The following is a 17,469-nucleotide window of genomic DNA, read 5'->3' on the forward strand; positions in this document are numbered from 1 at the left end:
ACGGTTGTATTTTCTCTCAATACGTATTTAATCTGTGTGCTGAACAATTTCTCTGAGAAGCTGGACTCTATAAGGAGGAGTGTAGCATCAGGATGGAAGGGAGACCCAGCAATGAACTGCATTATGCAGATGACACCACCTTGCTTGCTGAAAATGAGGAGGGCTTGAAACACTTGTTTCAGAAGATTAAGGAATGTAGCCTTTGGTATAGATTGTGTCTCAATATCAAAAAACAAGAAATTCTTGCCACTAGACAAATAGACAACATCATGATGAATAGAGGGAAGATTGAAATTGTCAATAGCTTCATCTTGTTTGGCTCCACAAACAACATCCTTGGTATTAGCAGTCAGGAAATAAGGGGCCACATTGCAATGGGAAAATCTGCACTTGGGGACCTTTCCAAATTATTGAAAAGGAGTGATGTCAGTTTGAGGACTAAGGCACGTCTGATTCAGGCCATAGTCTTTTCGATTACTAGCTATGCATCCAAGACCTGGACAATGAGTAAGGATGACAGAAGAATTGATGTCTTTGAGCTGTGGTGTTAGGGAAGTACAATGACCATCCCATGGACGGCCAAGAGAATGAACATATGTGTCTTAGAATGGGTGCAGCCAGAGTGCTCTTTGGAGGCAAGAATGATAAGACTTCGCCTCACTTATTTTGGACATGTTATTAGGAGGTGCTATTCCTTGGAGAAGGACATGATGTTGGAAAGGGTATAGGGTTGGCAAATGAGAAGAAGACCCTCGACCAGATGAATTGATGTGGTGACTGCTGCAGTGAGCTATTTTTGTGTCAAGAAATGTGAGGATGGCACAGGAAAAAACAGAGTTCAGATCTTTTGTTCATAGGGTTGTTATGAGTTGTGCTCAACTTGACAGCACTTAACAACAACAAAACAATATTTATAACAAAGTTGAAAATAATGTGTTTTACTCAATGAATTCTAGTTGGAAATAGATTTAGCTCCAAGTGCTCTGAGTCATGGGCCAGCTAGAAAATTCTGGTTACATAATTGCCAATTATACAGATCATCTTTATGTTGATTGACTTGGCTTGACTGAGCCCTGAGGGAAAATGTGCTATTTCATTTCTTATAAAATTCATATTGCAACTCATATGTCCAAAATACTCATTCTGGTTGTTGATATAAATGGCATTTCAGAATTCATTTATTTTCGGGCCTTAGGATTGTGGACATGAGTTGTAATTGTTAGTACCTATTTTTAAATATCTTTTACCACATACATACCTTTCAGTATGATTTATTTTTAAAAAATTTTTCTGAATCTCCATGTTCACATGAAATATGTTAATATTATAAATAACTATCTGAAACTGTGAGAAAGTAAACAAAAATCCCCTGGAGAAATATATTTATTAGAGTGCTATCTATTTTCTTTTATAAAAGAGGGGAAAGTCAATATATGTAATAGAATATATGAAGAAAAACATACATGCAAAATGAAGCTACAACCGTTAAGTAACTACAACCATTAAGGATTGCCTCTTGCTTTAGAGAAAAAAACACCTCCATATACGTTGAAAAATGAGTTTGCAAATGAGAACATAAAATTTTCACTGGTATCAAGTAAAGAATTGTTTTTAGTATAGTTTTAGCTCCATTTTAAACTTCAGTGTGGTTTGGAATATAAAAACTGCTCTAGAAAAGAAAACATGACTACATAAGTAAAAAAGAATGTATATTTATCACTTAGAACAATAGCCTTAATATAAATTAGAAAATTGATTTCCATTAAATATTCAGCAAAGTCATCATATTCCTATGTCCAGAAGAGTAAAGAATCTTCAGAAGCAAAGTGTTGCTTCGCAGTTACATTAATTTCAAAAGACATTCCAAGGGTGAAAGTTGATTTTGACTTGCAAAACCTGATTTGTGATAAGATGAGCAAGACTCATTAAGTGCATTGATACTTTAACAGTTATGTGGACAGAGAACTGCATTAAGACATATCTAAAGTGTGCTAACATTTCCTGGGGGATGAAAAAAGCAAGAATGTTTTGAAAGAAATTTTAAAAAAAGTAAAGATAAACAAATGGGATGTTGTGGGAAGTGGACTCAAAGGAAATTTTCTATAAATTGGTATTATATTTAAAAAAAGGAAGATAGAGAGTGGAACACATAGTGTCTCTCTCTTTTGTCTGTCTGTCTCTGTCTCTCTCTTTCATTGTGGCTAGTTGAAAACTTAGACTTTTAAAACTGGAGAAATACAGTAATCTTTCTTCCCTTAAGAGCAATGTTGCATAAGACTTAACACAAGAGTTAATATTTCTATTGCAGAGTATGATGTCAAAACACAAACTCAGGTGTACATAATACACCATAATGTATCTTTATAGCCAGTTAAATTCAACTCTGGACCTTCTTCACAAAACTAGTAAGGAATTTGAGCTCTCTTCTTTAAGCAGTTTCCCTTCTCAGGCAGGGCTGTGTTTCTAGAGTTTTACTCCAAACTCTTGGTTGTCCTTCATGTAATATTTTTATCACATGGTGGTTAGCATGATGTCCTCTACTGATGCCCAGCCACCTGATTCCTTTTAACCTAGAAGTTCTGGCATTTTTATGCATTTAAAGGTCCTCAAGGCCAAGAATCCTATAGCAGGGGCAACACTGGAAGTCTTGCCATCTCCCAATGGCACTATCTCAGTTCAAGAAAGGACCATAATTTCTGAATCCATTCCATTGTGGTTGGACAGCTGAACTGTTTCCATGTTCTTGAAATGGTGAGTAATGCTGCTAGAAACATTGGTGTACAGGTCTCCTATCTTACCACATCCTCTCCAATATTTATTATTTGCTGTCCTCTTAAACTTTGCCACTGCTACTGGAGTGAGATGGCATCTCACTGTCGTTTTGATTTGCATCTCTATTTTGGACAGTGATTTTGAGCATTTCTTCATGTGTCTGTTTGCCATTTGAGTATCTTCCATTTTCATGTCTTTTGCTCATTTTGTAATTGCGTGATCAGTGTTTATCTTTGGAGGCCCTGTAGGATTATGTAAACTTTTTATATGAGACCGTTGTCTGAAATGGTATTGCCAAATGTTTTTTCCCAGTCAGTAGGGTTTTTTTTTTCACTTTGTTGGAAAAACTTTATGATGCTCACAGGGATTTAATCTTTAGAAGGTCCCATTCATCGATTTTATCCTCTTCAAATTGTGCATTTCTGCCTGTATTTGGCAGTCTCTTTTTACCATAGACTAGGCTGTGTAAACTTGATCCCAATTTGTCTTTTATGAACCTCACAGTTTGGGACATTACTCCCAGGTCTCTGATCCACCTTGAGTTGATTTTTTTTTTAGTATGGTGTGAGATGTAGACACCTAAAGAAATGGAAAAATGTGCCCTGTTCTTTTTTGTTTGCATTCTTTAGAGTGATTTGAGGGAAAGTTTAGAAAGCATATTGGTTTTTCATTCATACATGCTACAATTCTAAAGGCACACTGTTCAAATCCACCAGCTGCTCCAAGGGAAAGGGATAGTTCTCTTCCAGTGAGATTAACTGTTTCTGAAAACCCACTGGAAGGTCAGCTATGGGTTGATTCTGGCTCAATGGTACACAACAAAAATGTAATTACACTTTTTTCACTTCCTCCTTATATTTTCATTTCCATTAATCCTTCTATCCTCCCCCTTCTTGCTTTCAAGGTTTTATCCGTTGGCAAATGCTATTCATTTGATTGATTGTTCTAATGTTTGAGTGTCTCCTTGATGTTACTGTTCATCTCATAGGGTTATTGTTTGTCTGAAAGTTGAGCCATGGGTGTGTGTCTTATTCCAGCTTCAAACAGAAGCTGTTACCTTTCGAAACTTCTTTATTGTTGTTGAGTACCATCAAGTCAGAAGGACCCATAGCTCACTCTCTGGAAGGTTTTCAGAGGCACTTTATCACACAAGAGATTTCCCTACTTCTTTACAAAAGATAAGTGTTGAGGTAAGGTACTGGTGTACTGTACTCTGTGTGTGAAATAGGGTGTGGTGGTAAAGGGGGGGAAATTAGAAAATTAAATAGCAATTAATTTCTCAGTAATGTATTTGACATCTTTCAGCTCATGTACCAGTAGGAGATATTGGTGTTCCTTCTATGGACTACATCCTGAACACCTTGAATAGGCTTCCTTCCTGCTTAGGCTCTGGCCTCAGTGGAACTGGTCATCTTGCATTTACTATTTTTATTTATTTTACTGTATACTTTCTTAACCTAATGTCTTCATCCTTTATAATCAACCTCATATGTCTTTTTCTTTCTATTTCTTCTTTTTCCAGTTATTTATTCTGGAATTATCATTCTAATGATACCTTTCCGAATACTGTCTTTGTCAACTTATATTTGTAGCATGACATTGTTGTTGTTAAGTGCCGTTGAGTCACAGGCAACCCACAGCAACCTTATGAAGGAGAGTCCTCGATGCTTAGGTGCCTTTCATCCTCTCTCCAGGTTCATAGGTTTTCCGGAGGCAAGCTATTACAGAAGTGGATGCCACTCCTCCTTCCAAAAGAGTGACATAGACAATACAAATATTCTATGCTGTCTGTAAATTTTTTTAGAGTTATTAATTTTATCTAACTTTCCTTATACTAAATCATTGGTCTTAGGTTTTTATGAAACATCAAATATAGCTTCAAGTTGTAACACGATTTAGAGTAAAACATGTTACCTCTAGAAATGACAAGTTCATTTCTTTGTGCTTATGCATTGTAACAAACCAGAATTTTAAAGTATAAGAATTTATGCAGAATATTCAGTCACATATGTGTAGAAATGATGAGCATACAAAATAATTAATTGTAAAAACATTGGAAATAAGTTAAAGAATCCAATAAGTAATGTAATTATACATACACACTCTGATAATAGTGTGCAAATGTTTAAAAATAGTCAAATAAGAGAGTGCTTGAAAAAAGAAGTGCTATATTATAGCATTTTGCATGATCAACGACTTATTCATTGCAAATATATTTTATAAAAAACAAACTCAGGCTATACACATGGATTTCACCTGATTATATGCATAGGAATCAGATCGATTCTGTGGAAAGAATCTCTGGAGATGCTCAATATCAGTTGTGAAAACTAGGCCAGGTGCTGATTGTGGAACAGATCACTATCTACTCATATGTAACTTCAAGTAGAAGCTGAGAAAAATGAAATCAATCCCACAGGAACCAAAATCTGACCTTGAGTCTATCCCACCTGAGTTTCAAAACCATTTCAGGAACAGGTTTGAGGCCTCAGGTATTAATGAGGGAAGACTGAATGAGCTGTGGGAGGTTATCAAGAATATCATCCCTGAAGAATGCAAAAGGTCATTACAAAGACAGAGAAGGAAGAAAAGACTGAGATGGATGTCAGCAGAAACTCTAAATATTGCAGTAGAGTACCAAGAAGCCAAAGCATAAAAAAAAAAAAGAAAGAAAGATACTAAGAAGATTCCAGTGGCCAACGTGGGAAAACAAAGTAAAATATTACAATGAAATGTGCAAAGAGCTGGTGTCAGAAAATCAAAAGGGCTGAACTTGCTCAGCATTTTTAAGCTGAAAAACTGAAGAACAAATTCAAACCTTCAGTTGCAATACTTAAGGATGCTTTGGGAAGAATATTAAATGATCCAGGGAGCATTAAAAGAAGATAGAAAGAGTATACAGAGACATTATACCGAAAGGAATTGGTGGACACAGAAAAATTTAATGAAACAATGTATGAGCAAAAGCCTGTGGTAATGAAGGAAGAAGTTCAAGCTGTTCTGGAAGAATTGGCAAAAAACAAGGCACCAGAAATTGATGGCATACTGATTGACATATTTCAACAAACAGATGCTGCCCTGAATGTGCTCACCAAGTTGTGCGAAGAAATCCAGAGGACAACCACCTCACCAACTGACTGCAAGAGATCTATACTTGTTCCCATTTCAAAGAAAGGTGATCTGACAGAGTGTGGAAATTATTGAATATTATTGATATCACATGCAAGCAAGATTCTGCTGAATATTATCCAGAAACGACTGGAACAGCACATCAACAGAGAACTGCATAAGTGCAGGCTAGATTCAGAAGAGGCTGCAGCACTACAAATATTATAGCTAATGACAGATGAACATTTCTGGCTGAAAGCAGAGAGTACCAGAGGAATGTCTGTGTTTCATTGGCTATGCAAATACATTTAACTCTGTGGATCACAACAAACTGTGGCTGACTCTGAGAAGAAAGAGAATCCCAGAACACTTGATTGTGCTTATGCAAAACCTCTACGTGGACCAGGAGGCAGTCGTCAGAACAGAGCAAGCAAACACTGCGTGGTTCAAAATTGGGAAGGGTCAAGGATGTGTCCTATCTCCATATCTTTTCAAACTATATGCAGAACAGATTATCCAAGACACTGGGCTCTAAAATGTAATGTAAATGAAACTACTTATATAAATAAAAATTTTAAAAATAAAATGAGAATGGATAGAGAAGCTGTGGTATATTCACACAATGGAATACTATGCTGCATTGAAAAACAAGGAACTCATGCAATATTATTAAAAATCAGTGACTCTGGAGGACATTATGCTCAGTGAAGCATCTCAGTCACAAAAGGACAAATACTGCATGGTGCCACTGTTGTAAAACAGGACTGGCCTTGAGGTTGGGGAGAGACTGAGAAAGATGGGTTCAATAATGTATACTGCATTGAAACAGATGAGGGAGAAAACTGTTTAAAAGGGATATGTGATTAGGTATTTTTGTCATGACAGGAGTCTAGAGCGAAGGCTACATGGTGGAATCTACCTGGGGGAGGTTTTGTAAAACAATGAAAGAATTTTTCTTTTACTTTTCCAAGAGGGTACTGTACTAGGGTGGAGGAGGGTTGGGAGGGGAGAAAAGTGCAACAATGAATGAACAGAAATCCAAAGTCTCTGTAAATTTTTACTGAAATTAATAATAAATTTAAATTTTAAAAAAATGATGAAAAGAACTATCTATAAGAATTACCAAAAAATGAACGATAATGGTTGCTTATAGTAAGAAAAAAATAGAGCAATGATTTCAATCCATACACGTAGGTGTTAATACAATTTTTATAGCCATGTAAATGTATTGTCTATTTAAAATAATTAAGTCAATATGTTTAATATTTTAAAATTAGTCTGAAAACTTCTACCTCTTAAATACATAGATCAGTATGGGCCTCTCACCTTCCTTTCTGAAACAAGAACAGGAGACAAAAAATGCACACAAGATGCTGAGCATCTGGCAATGCAGTTATCTCTAAAAGATGGGAACAGTGAAGTAATCTGTGTGACTTTGTCCTTTACAGACTTCAGTGGGTTTCTCGGCTGCAGTGAAGAAAGGGAGAACCCTCAGGCAAAGCACAGCTTGAGTGGAAGACGTAGAGCTGAGAGTCTGGGAAGTCTGGAAAGTAAGGCAGACTTTCCAAGGCAGAACACCAGAAGAGAGCCACAAAAAGAGAGAGCTTCAGTGATCTGCAGAGTATCCCCATAAGAATTGAGCATAGTACTGGTATGCGTTTAGTTGCTTGTAGTGAGAGAAAAAAATAGAGAACAAGAATATTCTGCTGTGATGAAGCCACACAAGACTTAGGAAAGAACTACTCAAAAGGATTAGAAATAATGATTCACAGAGCTTACACAGACTGCAGATCAAGAATAGTGACTGTACCCACCAGCTGAACTAGAAAACCTGGTGATTCAAAGGACATTGAGTGGAGCACACAGAAGGGTCTTGCCTTAAGAGAAGTGAATAATTTGCCTTAAACTGTGCATTGCTCCAGTTCTGTCTAACATCTTTCAAAAGTAAAATGAAAAAAGATTTAACCATTTCCAAATGCTACACCTGCATCCCAGTACTTCACAAATATTCAAGTGGATAAATAAAAGTTTCCAGCAAAAAATAAAAAACATAATAAACCCAGAATCCAATTAAAGTTTACACACATAAAAAGAAATAGCTTTAAATATGTTTATTTCTAAAAATGGATAGTTCAGTCAATTGAAACAAGAACTAAATAAGAATTAGCTGATAAGAACTATATAATGTTATGAAAGTTAAATACCGAATATAAGGTGTGAATTTTTTAAAAGAGATCAAAACAAAAAATTATAAATAGGAAAACTACACTGCATGCACTATAATGCCCTGAGACTATTAGCACATTAAACAATGCAAAAAAAGTCATAAATTTGAAGATGTAGAATAAAACTATGCAAAATGAAACCAAAGAGAGAAGCTTTAAAAATTGAACAAAATGTATAGCTACAGTCACATACACATTCATATATATAATTAATTGAATTTTTAAAAATGGAACTGAAAAAAATTAGAATAATGATCTAAATTCATGAATATTACAAATAAAGATCCAAGAAATTCAAGTAGTCACAAGGATAAGTAATATTAATAAAATAATGCCAAGCCATATAATAATGAATACTCAAACCTAGTGACACACAGAAAATTTTAAAAACATCTAGTGTGAAAAAGATATACATATTAAAATTCAGGTAAGGATAATAGTTAATTTTTATCAGAAGCAATACAAATAAAGAGAGAAGTGATATCTTTGAAATATTAAAAGAACTAAGCTTGTGATGGCTAAGAAGGTCTGTCAACGTGGCTGGACCATGATTCTTAGTGGTGTGGAAGTTGTGCTATCTGTTGGTAGTTATGTGATGATATCAAACAATAAGATAAGATGTTCTGTGATGAGATCTACTTTGAGAAGACTATCAGTTGAAAGGGAATTTCCTTGAGGATACGGTCACTATGAGATAGGACCAACTCAAGGACACTGAGTATGACACAAAGTTTGCTAAAATCGTTTAGATATTTGCTTGACCTGCATAAAAGCGTTCTACAGAAGCAATGTAGCAATGGAGAGCAGAAAGATGGAATTTGGAGAACCTAAGTACAATTCCACTTCTGCCACATGCTTGCTCAGAGTTTGAACAATCTCTCAATCACTCTGTCTTTCTTCATGATACCATTTTCCCAAATGCTGCCAAATCAATTATTATTCATGGTGTCCCCATGTGTGGAACCTATAGATTTTAATAGTTAATTTTTTGTATGTAGATTGCCAGGCCTTTCTTTCATGATATCTTTGATGAGATTCAAATCTTCAGCCCTTTGCATACCAGCCAAGCAAACCGATTGCACCATTCAGGAACTCCTCAAACAGTATGAAAGAAAGATATTAATAGGATCATTATGAGGATGAATCACATAATTAGTTGCAAATTCAAGGCATAGTGAATATTTAAAACAATAGCACTATTTTTGGCCTGCAAAAATTTTAGGGCAGCGTCCAAATGATTATAATTATTTTATTACACAGCAACATGACTACAATGCATCCTAGCAAGAATTAAATACTTAAAAATTATTACTTAAGCAAAAGGGATATTTATTTTAAAACCAAGGAAGGTCTGAAAAAACTATCATTAAAATGAAAAGACTTAGTTTAAATTCCAACTGTGGCATGTTAATGAAAAAATCAATTTCTGTTATCCATTTCCTAATCTGTAAGGTGGAGATGCCTTGTACTTAATGATGCTTTAGGAATACATAATGAGGGAATAAATCAAACACACTTTCTATAGCAGTATTTTCGATCCTTGTATCTGTCTGATCATGTGAGATCCTCTTCACTTTGAGATAAAGTCAGAAAACTGAGTGATATTTTTCAATATGTCTGCTTCTAATATTCAGTGACAATCTGTGAAGCAAATAAAGTCTAGTAACAAGGGTTCTTCCCTATCATGATCCCATAGCTACTTCAGAACCCTATATTTATATTGCTTAAACAAAACCAATCCTGAACAGTACACATAATTGGTGACCAATTTGTATGTCTTAGTTTGCTTTTTAAAAAGAGAAATTCAAACAAAATGCCATGACCCTGATGTTCTTAGTCCTCTAAAGATTATTTTATTCATTTCACAGGTCCCCTGTTATGGCCGGAGGTCTCTTTGCTGTGGATCGAAAATGGTTTTGGGAGTTGGGTGGCTATGATCCAGGTTTAGAAATCTGGGGTGGAGAACAGTATGAAATTTCTTTCAAGGTAAGTTGCCAAGACTTTCTCACACTATGTCTAGATAATTGTGATAATTCTAAAGATATATCACTATTTTCTTAGTATCTGATGTTATAAAATCACTTAGTAGGGAAAATAGACTTTCCTAAGTCAATATTTATAGAAATGACGTCTCACTAAAGTTTCTATATAAAAGCAGTGATACAATATAAAGCACATAATAATTCAAAGTCATGTTCATTTATTTAATTATAAAACAAGCCTATATGTATAATTTTATATGCTTATACATGTAACTATATGAATGTCACTGTAGGAACTCTGGTGACCTAGTGTAAAAAGTTCCATTATCATCTCTATGGTGCAGATTATAATCCACCAGCTGCTCTGTAGGAGAAATATAAGCAACCTCCTCCAATAATATTTACTGCTTCTGAAAACCCACTGGAGAGTCAGCTATGAGCAGGTTCTGACTTGATGGCTCATAACATAGACCATATATATCTCTATTGTTATTATGTGCCCTCGAATTGGAACCAACTCCAAGTTGACCCTCCAGTAGGTTTTCAGAGACAATAAATTGCATATATCTCATAAGTATATGATGGAGAATTAAATTTCAAGGTTTATGGATGAAAAACATATCCCACAGCATATGAATAACAGATATATAAACAAAAAAATAAATAACAGCAGCACAGAAGTTGTAATCCAACTGCCAAGATGTTTTTAAAGGAAATCTCAGAAAGAAGAGGGGAAAAGCCTCATTTTTCTCTATTTCCTATACTATAGGCAATGTTTATATAGGGGTATAGAATGTATTCTTACAATATTTGTCAATTAATATTTCTATTAATTGGATCAGCTTTTCCTAAGTATTTCCATTATAAAATAAAATATGATTCTTGCTAAGGAAAATATGTGCCCTAATATAGCAAAAGTTATGCTTAAGAATTTAATAGTACTTTTAAATATATATAAAATTATAAAAAGTATATTTCTAAAACAAAAAAAACTAGATTCAATGTGTTAACGTAATTATGATGATGTCTTCTAAACTTATTATTTCAGACTTCAGAATATCTAGAATGCTTCCTTTCATTATGCTGGAAATAATCCTGTTTATTAAAACAGAAATTCTGCTTATTAAATTGGTTGGGGTTTTTTTTTAACTATCATTCAAACACATCTACATAGTGTCTCTCTGGAGACTAAGGTCTGCCTGATACAGGTCATGGTTTTTGCAATCACTTGTTATGCATCAGAGAGTTGGACAATGACTAGGGAGGATAGAAGGAGAATTGACGCCTTTCAGCTGTGGTGCTGGAGAAGAGTATTGAATGTACCGTAGACTGCCAAGAAAAAAAACAGATTCATCGTAGAGAGGGTTAAACCAGGCTGCTCCTTGGAGGCAAGGGTTCTGGGGCTTCGTCTGACATACTTTGGGCATATTGCAAGGAGAGACAGGTCTTTAGAGAGGGACATCATGTTGGGTAGAGTAGAGGGACAGCGCAGGAGGGGAAGACCCTCTATGAGGTGGATTGATTCAGTGACTGGGGTACTCGGGATGGGTGTGTCAGAGGCAATGAGATTGGCACAGGATAGAGCAGGGTTTAGGGCTGTTGTACAGAGGGTCGCTATGAGTCGCAAATGACTCGATGGCACATAACAACAACAATAACAAATCCAAAATTGTTGGTTGTTGCTTAAAAGAAAAACCAGTCACCTCATATAGAAGTTTTGCTTTTCAAATCTTGAATTTATCACTGTCTACTGAGTGTTTCTATTATAGCAATGGTTGTACATTATTTTAGTATATATATATATATATGTATATATGACAAAGGATAACTTGGAGTTATGTGCCAAATCTTAAGTACGCTATATGGATTATGTTATGTAAAAGCACAGCCCTAAAAGAGGGTGTTATCGTCTTACACATGACGAACCTGTAACTTAAGAGATTAGACACATTATCTTGTATCACTGAAAGAAGCCTGATGGTTTAATAGTTAAAATCTCCACTGGTGACTCAAAGGTTTTTGGTTCAAACCCATCAGCCGAAACATATGGCAGTTTAGTTCCCTAATGATAGCCCCAGAAAAATTAGAAGGAGTTCTCATCTGTTGCTAACAGTTAAGAGGCAATAGGTTTTATTTTGATTTTGCAAAAAGACAAAGGGTCATGTAGGGATGACCACGTCCAACCTTTATCAATTTCACAAGGGGAGCTTCTCCCATCTACAGGATCAACAACACTAAACCAATTCCCATGAGGTCAGACATGTTGTCCACACTCCCATACCTCCTTCTATTCATCTCAACCCTTTACTGCTTTGCTAGATCTAAAATCTAATGTGACACCTCACAAACCACACAGAACCATGTTGGGGAAGTAAAAATGTTATAATCCAGATTAGGAACAGAATACAGTCAGAATAGTTTCTTAAATATATGCATGTAGGCCCCTCAACCTTGAGCCTCATTACTTTAGATCAGTATCATAAAGTTCTCAGTCCTGTAAAAATCGGCTTTGCCTCTCTATTGCAAATTGTCCAACAAATTTGGGCAAAGCCTGGTTGTTTTGTTGTTTTTTTTCCGCTCTACAGAGTTTATTGGGTTTATAACTGGACAAAGTCACAAGTGTACAAAATGAAGCTCACACTATCCCAAAGCAGAGTAGGGCTGAGGGCTGGGGTTCTGTTACTGGCCTTCGGGGAAGCTCTGAGGTGAGGGGCAGCCAACCCTCTCACTCCACAGAGATGTGGCCACAGGGGTTGGGAGGAGAGGGGCCCCACCTGGCTTTGGTCACAGAACTCAGAACAGAACCTGGCACTGGGCCAGGGGCAACGGCTGGAGGACCAGGAGCCCCAGAAAGCCCCCAGCCCAGGGAGCCCAGGGACTGCCCCACCAGTCTCGCTTGCAGTGGGGTTGGTCCAGACCTAGACGCAGGGGCTGGTGCAAAGGGAAGGCAGCAAAGCAGGAAAGAAGACACTGATGTGCAGTAGCTGGGGGCCTGGGCCTGTGGACGAGAGTGGGTGGGGAGGCAGGCTAGCTGCCGCTGAACAGCTTAGAAGCGGGTCTCATAGATGCCACTGCGGCCAATGTAGCGCACCTGTTTGATGACATCATGGTCGCGGTAGTTCAGCTTCGGTTCAAACACCTTCAAGTAGCGCACCTTGAGGCCAGAAGGTGCGAATGGCACCTCAAAGGTCATGGAAATAGGGGGTCGTGCCCATTTCGTGCCCTACCGTGTCGTTAGTAGGCAGAAGCTCAATCTCAGCACTGATCTGCGATTCCTTCATGCCCGCCATTCTCTTGATCTTCCACTCGATGGCGTTCTCGCTGGCCTTGTACTTGGCCTTGCCTTTCATGCAGATCACCTGCACCCCACTTGTGTTCAGTGGAGTTGGAATCCTCACCTCAATTTTTTTGGCAAGTAATGAGGGCTTGAATTTGGACTTGATGACCACCTCGACCTCCAGCTTGGTGCGCCCCACTTCCCGCACCAGCGGGATCACTCAGAAAGGAAGGATAATGTCCTTGGTGGTGCGATACCTCATGAGCTCAAACTTTCCATCTGGTGGGATGAAGCTGATGCAGCGTTCAGAGTCAAACTTGCTGAGTCGCACACACTGGTGGAAGGTACAACCATCGATGGCAATTGCTTCCCACTCTTGCTTGTTTCGTCAGCTATGCCTTTGCCCTGCTTCTCGATGACAATCTTGTCATTCATGCCAAACTTGCACTCGGGCATGCCACTCAGGTAGCTCTTCATCACCACCCGGCCTGACGCGTGGGCACTCAGCACCTGCCCTTGCGGAGACATAAGCAGGTTCACACTCTCCAGCACGTCCAGGAAGAGCTCATTCCGGCGATACTTGCTGCCTTCCCGACGCCAGCCAATGTGCCCCGTCACCTGGCTGGTGATCTGGGACTGCTCTTCCTTTGTCTGGCTCTTGATGCCCTGCTGAGTGATGAAGGTTTTCAGCGCCCCCGTCTCGGAGTTCTGTGGATACCGAAGTCCAGGATCTCATCCAGCAGCTCGTATATGAGCACAAAATTGTTCTTGATGTTCTCTTCACTGATCTTGCCAAAGTAAGAAGCCATTACGTCACACATCTTATAGAGGAATTCGAAGACCATGGCGGCATTGACATTCTGCTTGGTGATAGCCGCCAGCCAGATGTTAGACCGCTTAACATGGAAGAAACTGGTACGAGCGATGCTGGTGACGGGGCTGCGCACCTGATGCCGAGCATGGATAACATTGACCTGAAAGGCATCGCAAAGGCTCTTCTTAGCTTAGCTCTGATTCTGTCTAAGGGATGGGTGGGGAAGGGGTACCAGAAAGCCTCCTCTCATGTAAGGTCTCTCTTGTCCTCTGCTTCAACTATGGCTGTTATGCTGTAGGTATAGCTGGAGCAAAAATGTCTGGTCCTAAAGGGCATTCTAGATTCTCTTGATGCTTCTTTTTCTTCTTCTTTTCTTTGCTGTGGGGAAGGTCTGATCTAATACTAGAACTATTCAATTTATTGGCAGGACTAGCCAATCCCCTTGTGGAATGGTGAGATAGCCAATCCCCTTGTGGATAGCCTAACAAGCCCCACTAGCATATTCCTGCCCATCCAAATGGTAGAGTCAAGTTCAGTGGCTGGAAAAGCCATGGGAAAGATAAACTCCACAGATTTTTTTTAATAGTGTCCATATGCTTGGATGACTGAAGAAGAATTAATGTCTTTGAATTGTGGTGTGGGAGAAGAATATTGAATATCCTATGTACTATTAAAAGAACAAACAAATCTGTCTTGGAGAAAGTGAATCAGGGTGTTCATCAGAGACAATGATGATGAAATCTCATCTTACATACTTCAAGCATATTGTCAAGAAGGGTCAGTTCTCTTGACTGAAAAAGGCATCATTCTGGGGGAAATGAAGGATCAGAGAAAGTGAGGAAGTCCGTAACAAGCTGGATTGACACCATGACTGTAACAATGGGCGGGAGCATATCAGAGCGGGTAAGGATGGTACCAGATAGGGCAAGGTTCAGATCTGTAGTAGATAGGGTTGCTATGAATCATAGTGGACTTAATGGCTCCCAACAACATTTCTGCTTCATTGCAACAAATGAAGAAACATAGCACTCAAATCATTTTTAATCACATAACTGCTAACTTTAGTGCTAACTTTTTTTATCTCTATCTGATGATTTTTTTTTACTGAACAGAAGCTCGTGTCTTCATAATAATCTAATAGAACAGCAAAAAATTATCTGCCAAAATAGAATTTTTTTATCTTATATTCCCCTGACGTAAGTTGTAGGCAAAAATGTGTTAATATCTAAAACTGGAAAAGTAAAATACTACATTTGACTCAAGCTTATAAGAAGGGGGGAAATGGCACTTCTCAATTAACAATAATATCAGAATTTAAGGTATATCTCTTATTAATTTTCCCTTCACAGTTCAAGAGGTTCATTTTTCTAAAATTCTCTTATTTCACGAAGTCTCGAAGTCTGCAATGCTATTAATGGAATTTCTATTATGGAAGAGATACCTGGCTTTGAATAATGAACTGGATGAAGAATAAAATTGCTCTTGAAGGTCTATAGAGAAGGCAGAACATATTTACATTCTAAATCACAAAAATGCTTTTTAGACAAAAACAAACTTGCATTTCTCCTTTCCCTGTCACATGTATCTATCACAGCTTTTCTGGGTGACCTGAGATTTTATTAGCCCATTTCCTACTTTCCAGCATTCTGTAATTTTGAAGGATATAATTGGAATGCAGCCCCGTCCTTGTCATCTAGCAACCATGGCAACAGCTCTGGAAGTTCAGGACTAAATTGCCCCAGGTTGTTTAACTGGAATGACAGATTCTTTGGCGACAGCTGTGTCTCACAGAGTCCCATTCTAGACATACCCCTTTATTCTTCCCTTTGTTGTGTGCTGACATTGGAGTTCCTATGTTGCCCTATCAATTTTTAACATGAGAGGAACAAACTTAACCAGGCTTTGACAAAATTTGCATTGCAGGGGCAAAAGGGGTTGGTCTGTTGTTTTGGGGTTTTTTCCCCCTTTTATGTGAAATGTATCAAAAAAGTTGTAAAAAAAAGACTTCATTAAATGGTAATAAAAAATAAAAGAAAAAAAGGTCAAACCATTGCATTTTTTAAATGATCCATAAATTGTAATTTTGTAGTGCAAAGCATGTAAGATATGCAGTGGTCAGCACTTATAATTTGAGTAATATAGTTATCATATGTATGATAACTTACAGTTCCCCAGTATATCTCATAGCATAAGATAGAAATTGTTTGAAGCCTATGATTTAGATACTCTAATTCAAAGGGGTTTGTATAAACTGCAGTTTTCAATCTCTTTTCTCTCCAACCAAAGAATCATTTTAACAAAGCTCATCACATGATTCCCTCATTCAGTGAAAAACAAACAAACAAAAAACCCACCTAAACAAATTCCTTGGCAGTGAGTCAGAACAAACTCAAAGCTGACCCTCCCTTGGATTTTCAGAAACTAAATCACACAGGAAGAGATTGTCCCATCTTTCTTCCTTAGAGCAGGTGGTGGAGTCAAACTGCAGGCCTTTGTGTTAGCACTGCGACTCCCTATAGACTAGACCACCAGAGCTTCCTATTTTCACAAAACTGCTTTACATTAAGGGTTTGATTTTTTTATTAAATAATATTTTGGTAAAAATGCTGCCAAACTCTATTTCTGTATAAATATAGTTACTTCCTTTCCCTATAATCTGATTGTTGTTATGTACCCTCGAGTGAGAACGAACTCACAGCCATTTGGGTTTTCAGAGACTGTAAATTGCAAAGGAGGAGAATGCCCATCTTTCTTTTCCAAAGAAGCTGGTAAATTCCAACCACTTGCTTTTCAATTCACAGGATAACTTCCTATCACTAAGCTACCAATCTGTAGATTTCATACTATAGCATAAAGGCAAGCATATTATAATTTGCAGGAGTCAGAGGAGATTGGGTGAAGCTCACTAGAAAAACACTCTGCAGTAAACACAGTCTCCATAAACACAGTCTCAAATCTCTTGTAACATGAATCTGCACTCTGATGTGGCCTACAATTGTCCAGCTGTCTTTCAAATGTTGCTGGTGTCGTCAGCTGCTAAGGAGGGAAAAGAAACATTTAGCCAGTCATTCAGTAGACTTTTATTGAGCATCTAATTTATGCCAGGCATTGTTCCAGCTACTCAATTTGAAGTAGCACCTGTAAACAAGTAAGGGCCAAAGCAGATTGCACAGTGAAGTTATAAAAGAGAGCCTACCCTCTAAATTCTCTCTTCTTATTTAAGTTACTGAAATGAAGCTAGTTTCTCTGCTCTTCTGGAGTACAATATTATATACATCTTCAATGAGTTGT

At 37.6% G+C, this 17,469-nt stretch overlaps 1 protein-coding gene and 1 pseudogene across 1 annotated transcript in view; one reads left to right on the forward strand and one right to left on the reverse strand.

The window, feature by feature from the left end:
• Positions 1–17,469, forward strand: part of GALNTL6 (UDP-N-acetyl-alpha-D-galactosamine:polypeptide N-acetylgalactosaminyltransferase-like 6) — a 2,113,891-nt gene that overhangs the window by 1,872,149 nt on the left and 224,273 nt on the right. The window contains exon 8 of the mRNA XM_006882210.1: positions 9,974–10,091. Within this exon, the coding sequence (XP_006882272.1) occupies positions 9,974–10,091 (118 nt within the window). The remainder of the gene's footprint in view (positions 1–9,973; positions 10,092–17,469) is intronic.
• Positions 13,134–17,469, reverse strand: part of LOC102873854 — a 7,877-nt pseudogene continuing 3,541 nt past the window's right edge.

The sequence above is a fragment of the Elephantulus edwardii genome, unplaced genomic scaffold, assembly GCF_000299155.1.
Source record: "Elephantulus edwardii isolate Elephantulus edwardi_28Jun2011 unplaced genomic scaffold, EleEdw1.0 scaffold00018, whole genome shotgun sequence".
NCBI lineage: Eukaryota > Metazoa > Chordata > Mammalia > Macroscelidea > Macroscelididae > Elephantulus > Elephantulus edwardii.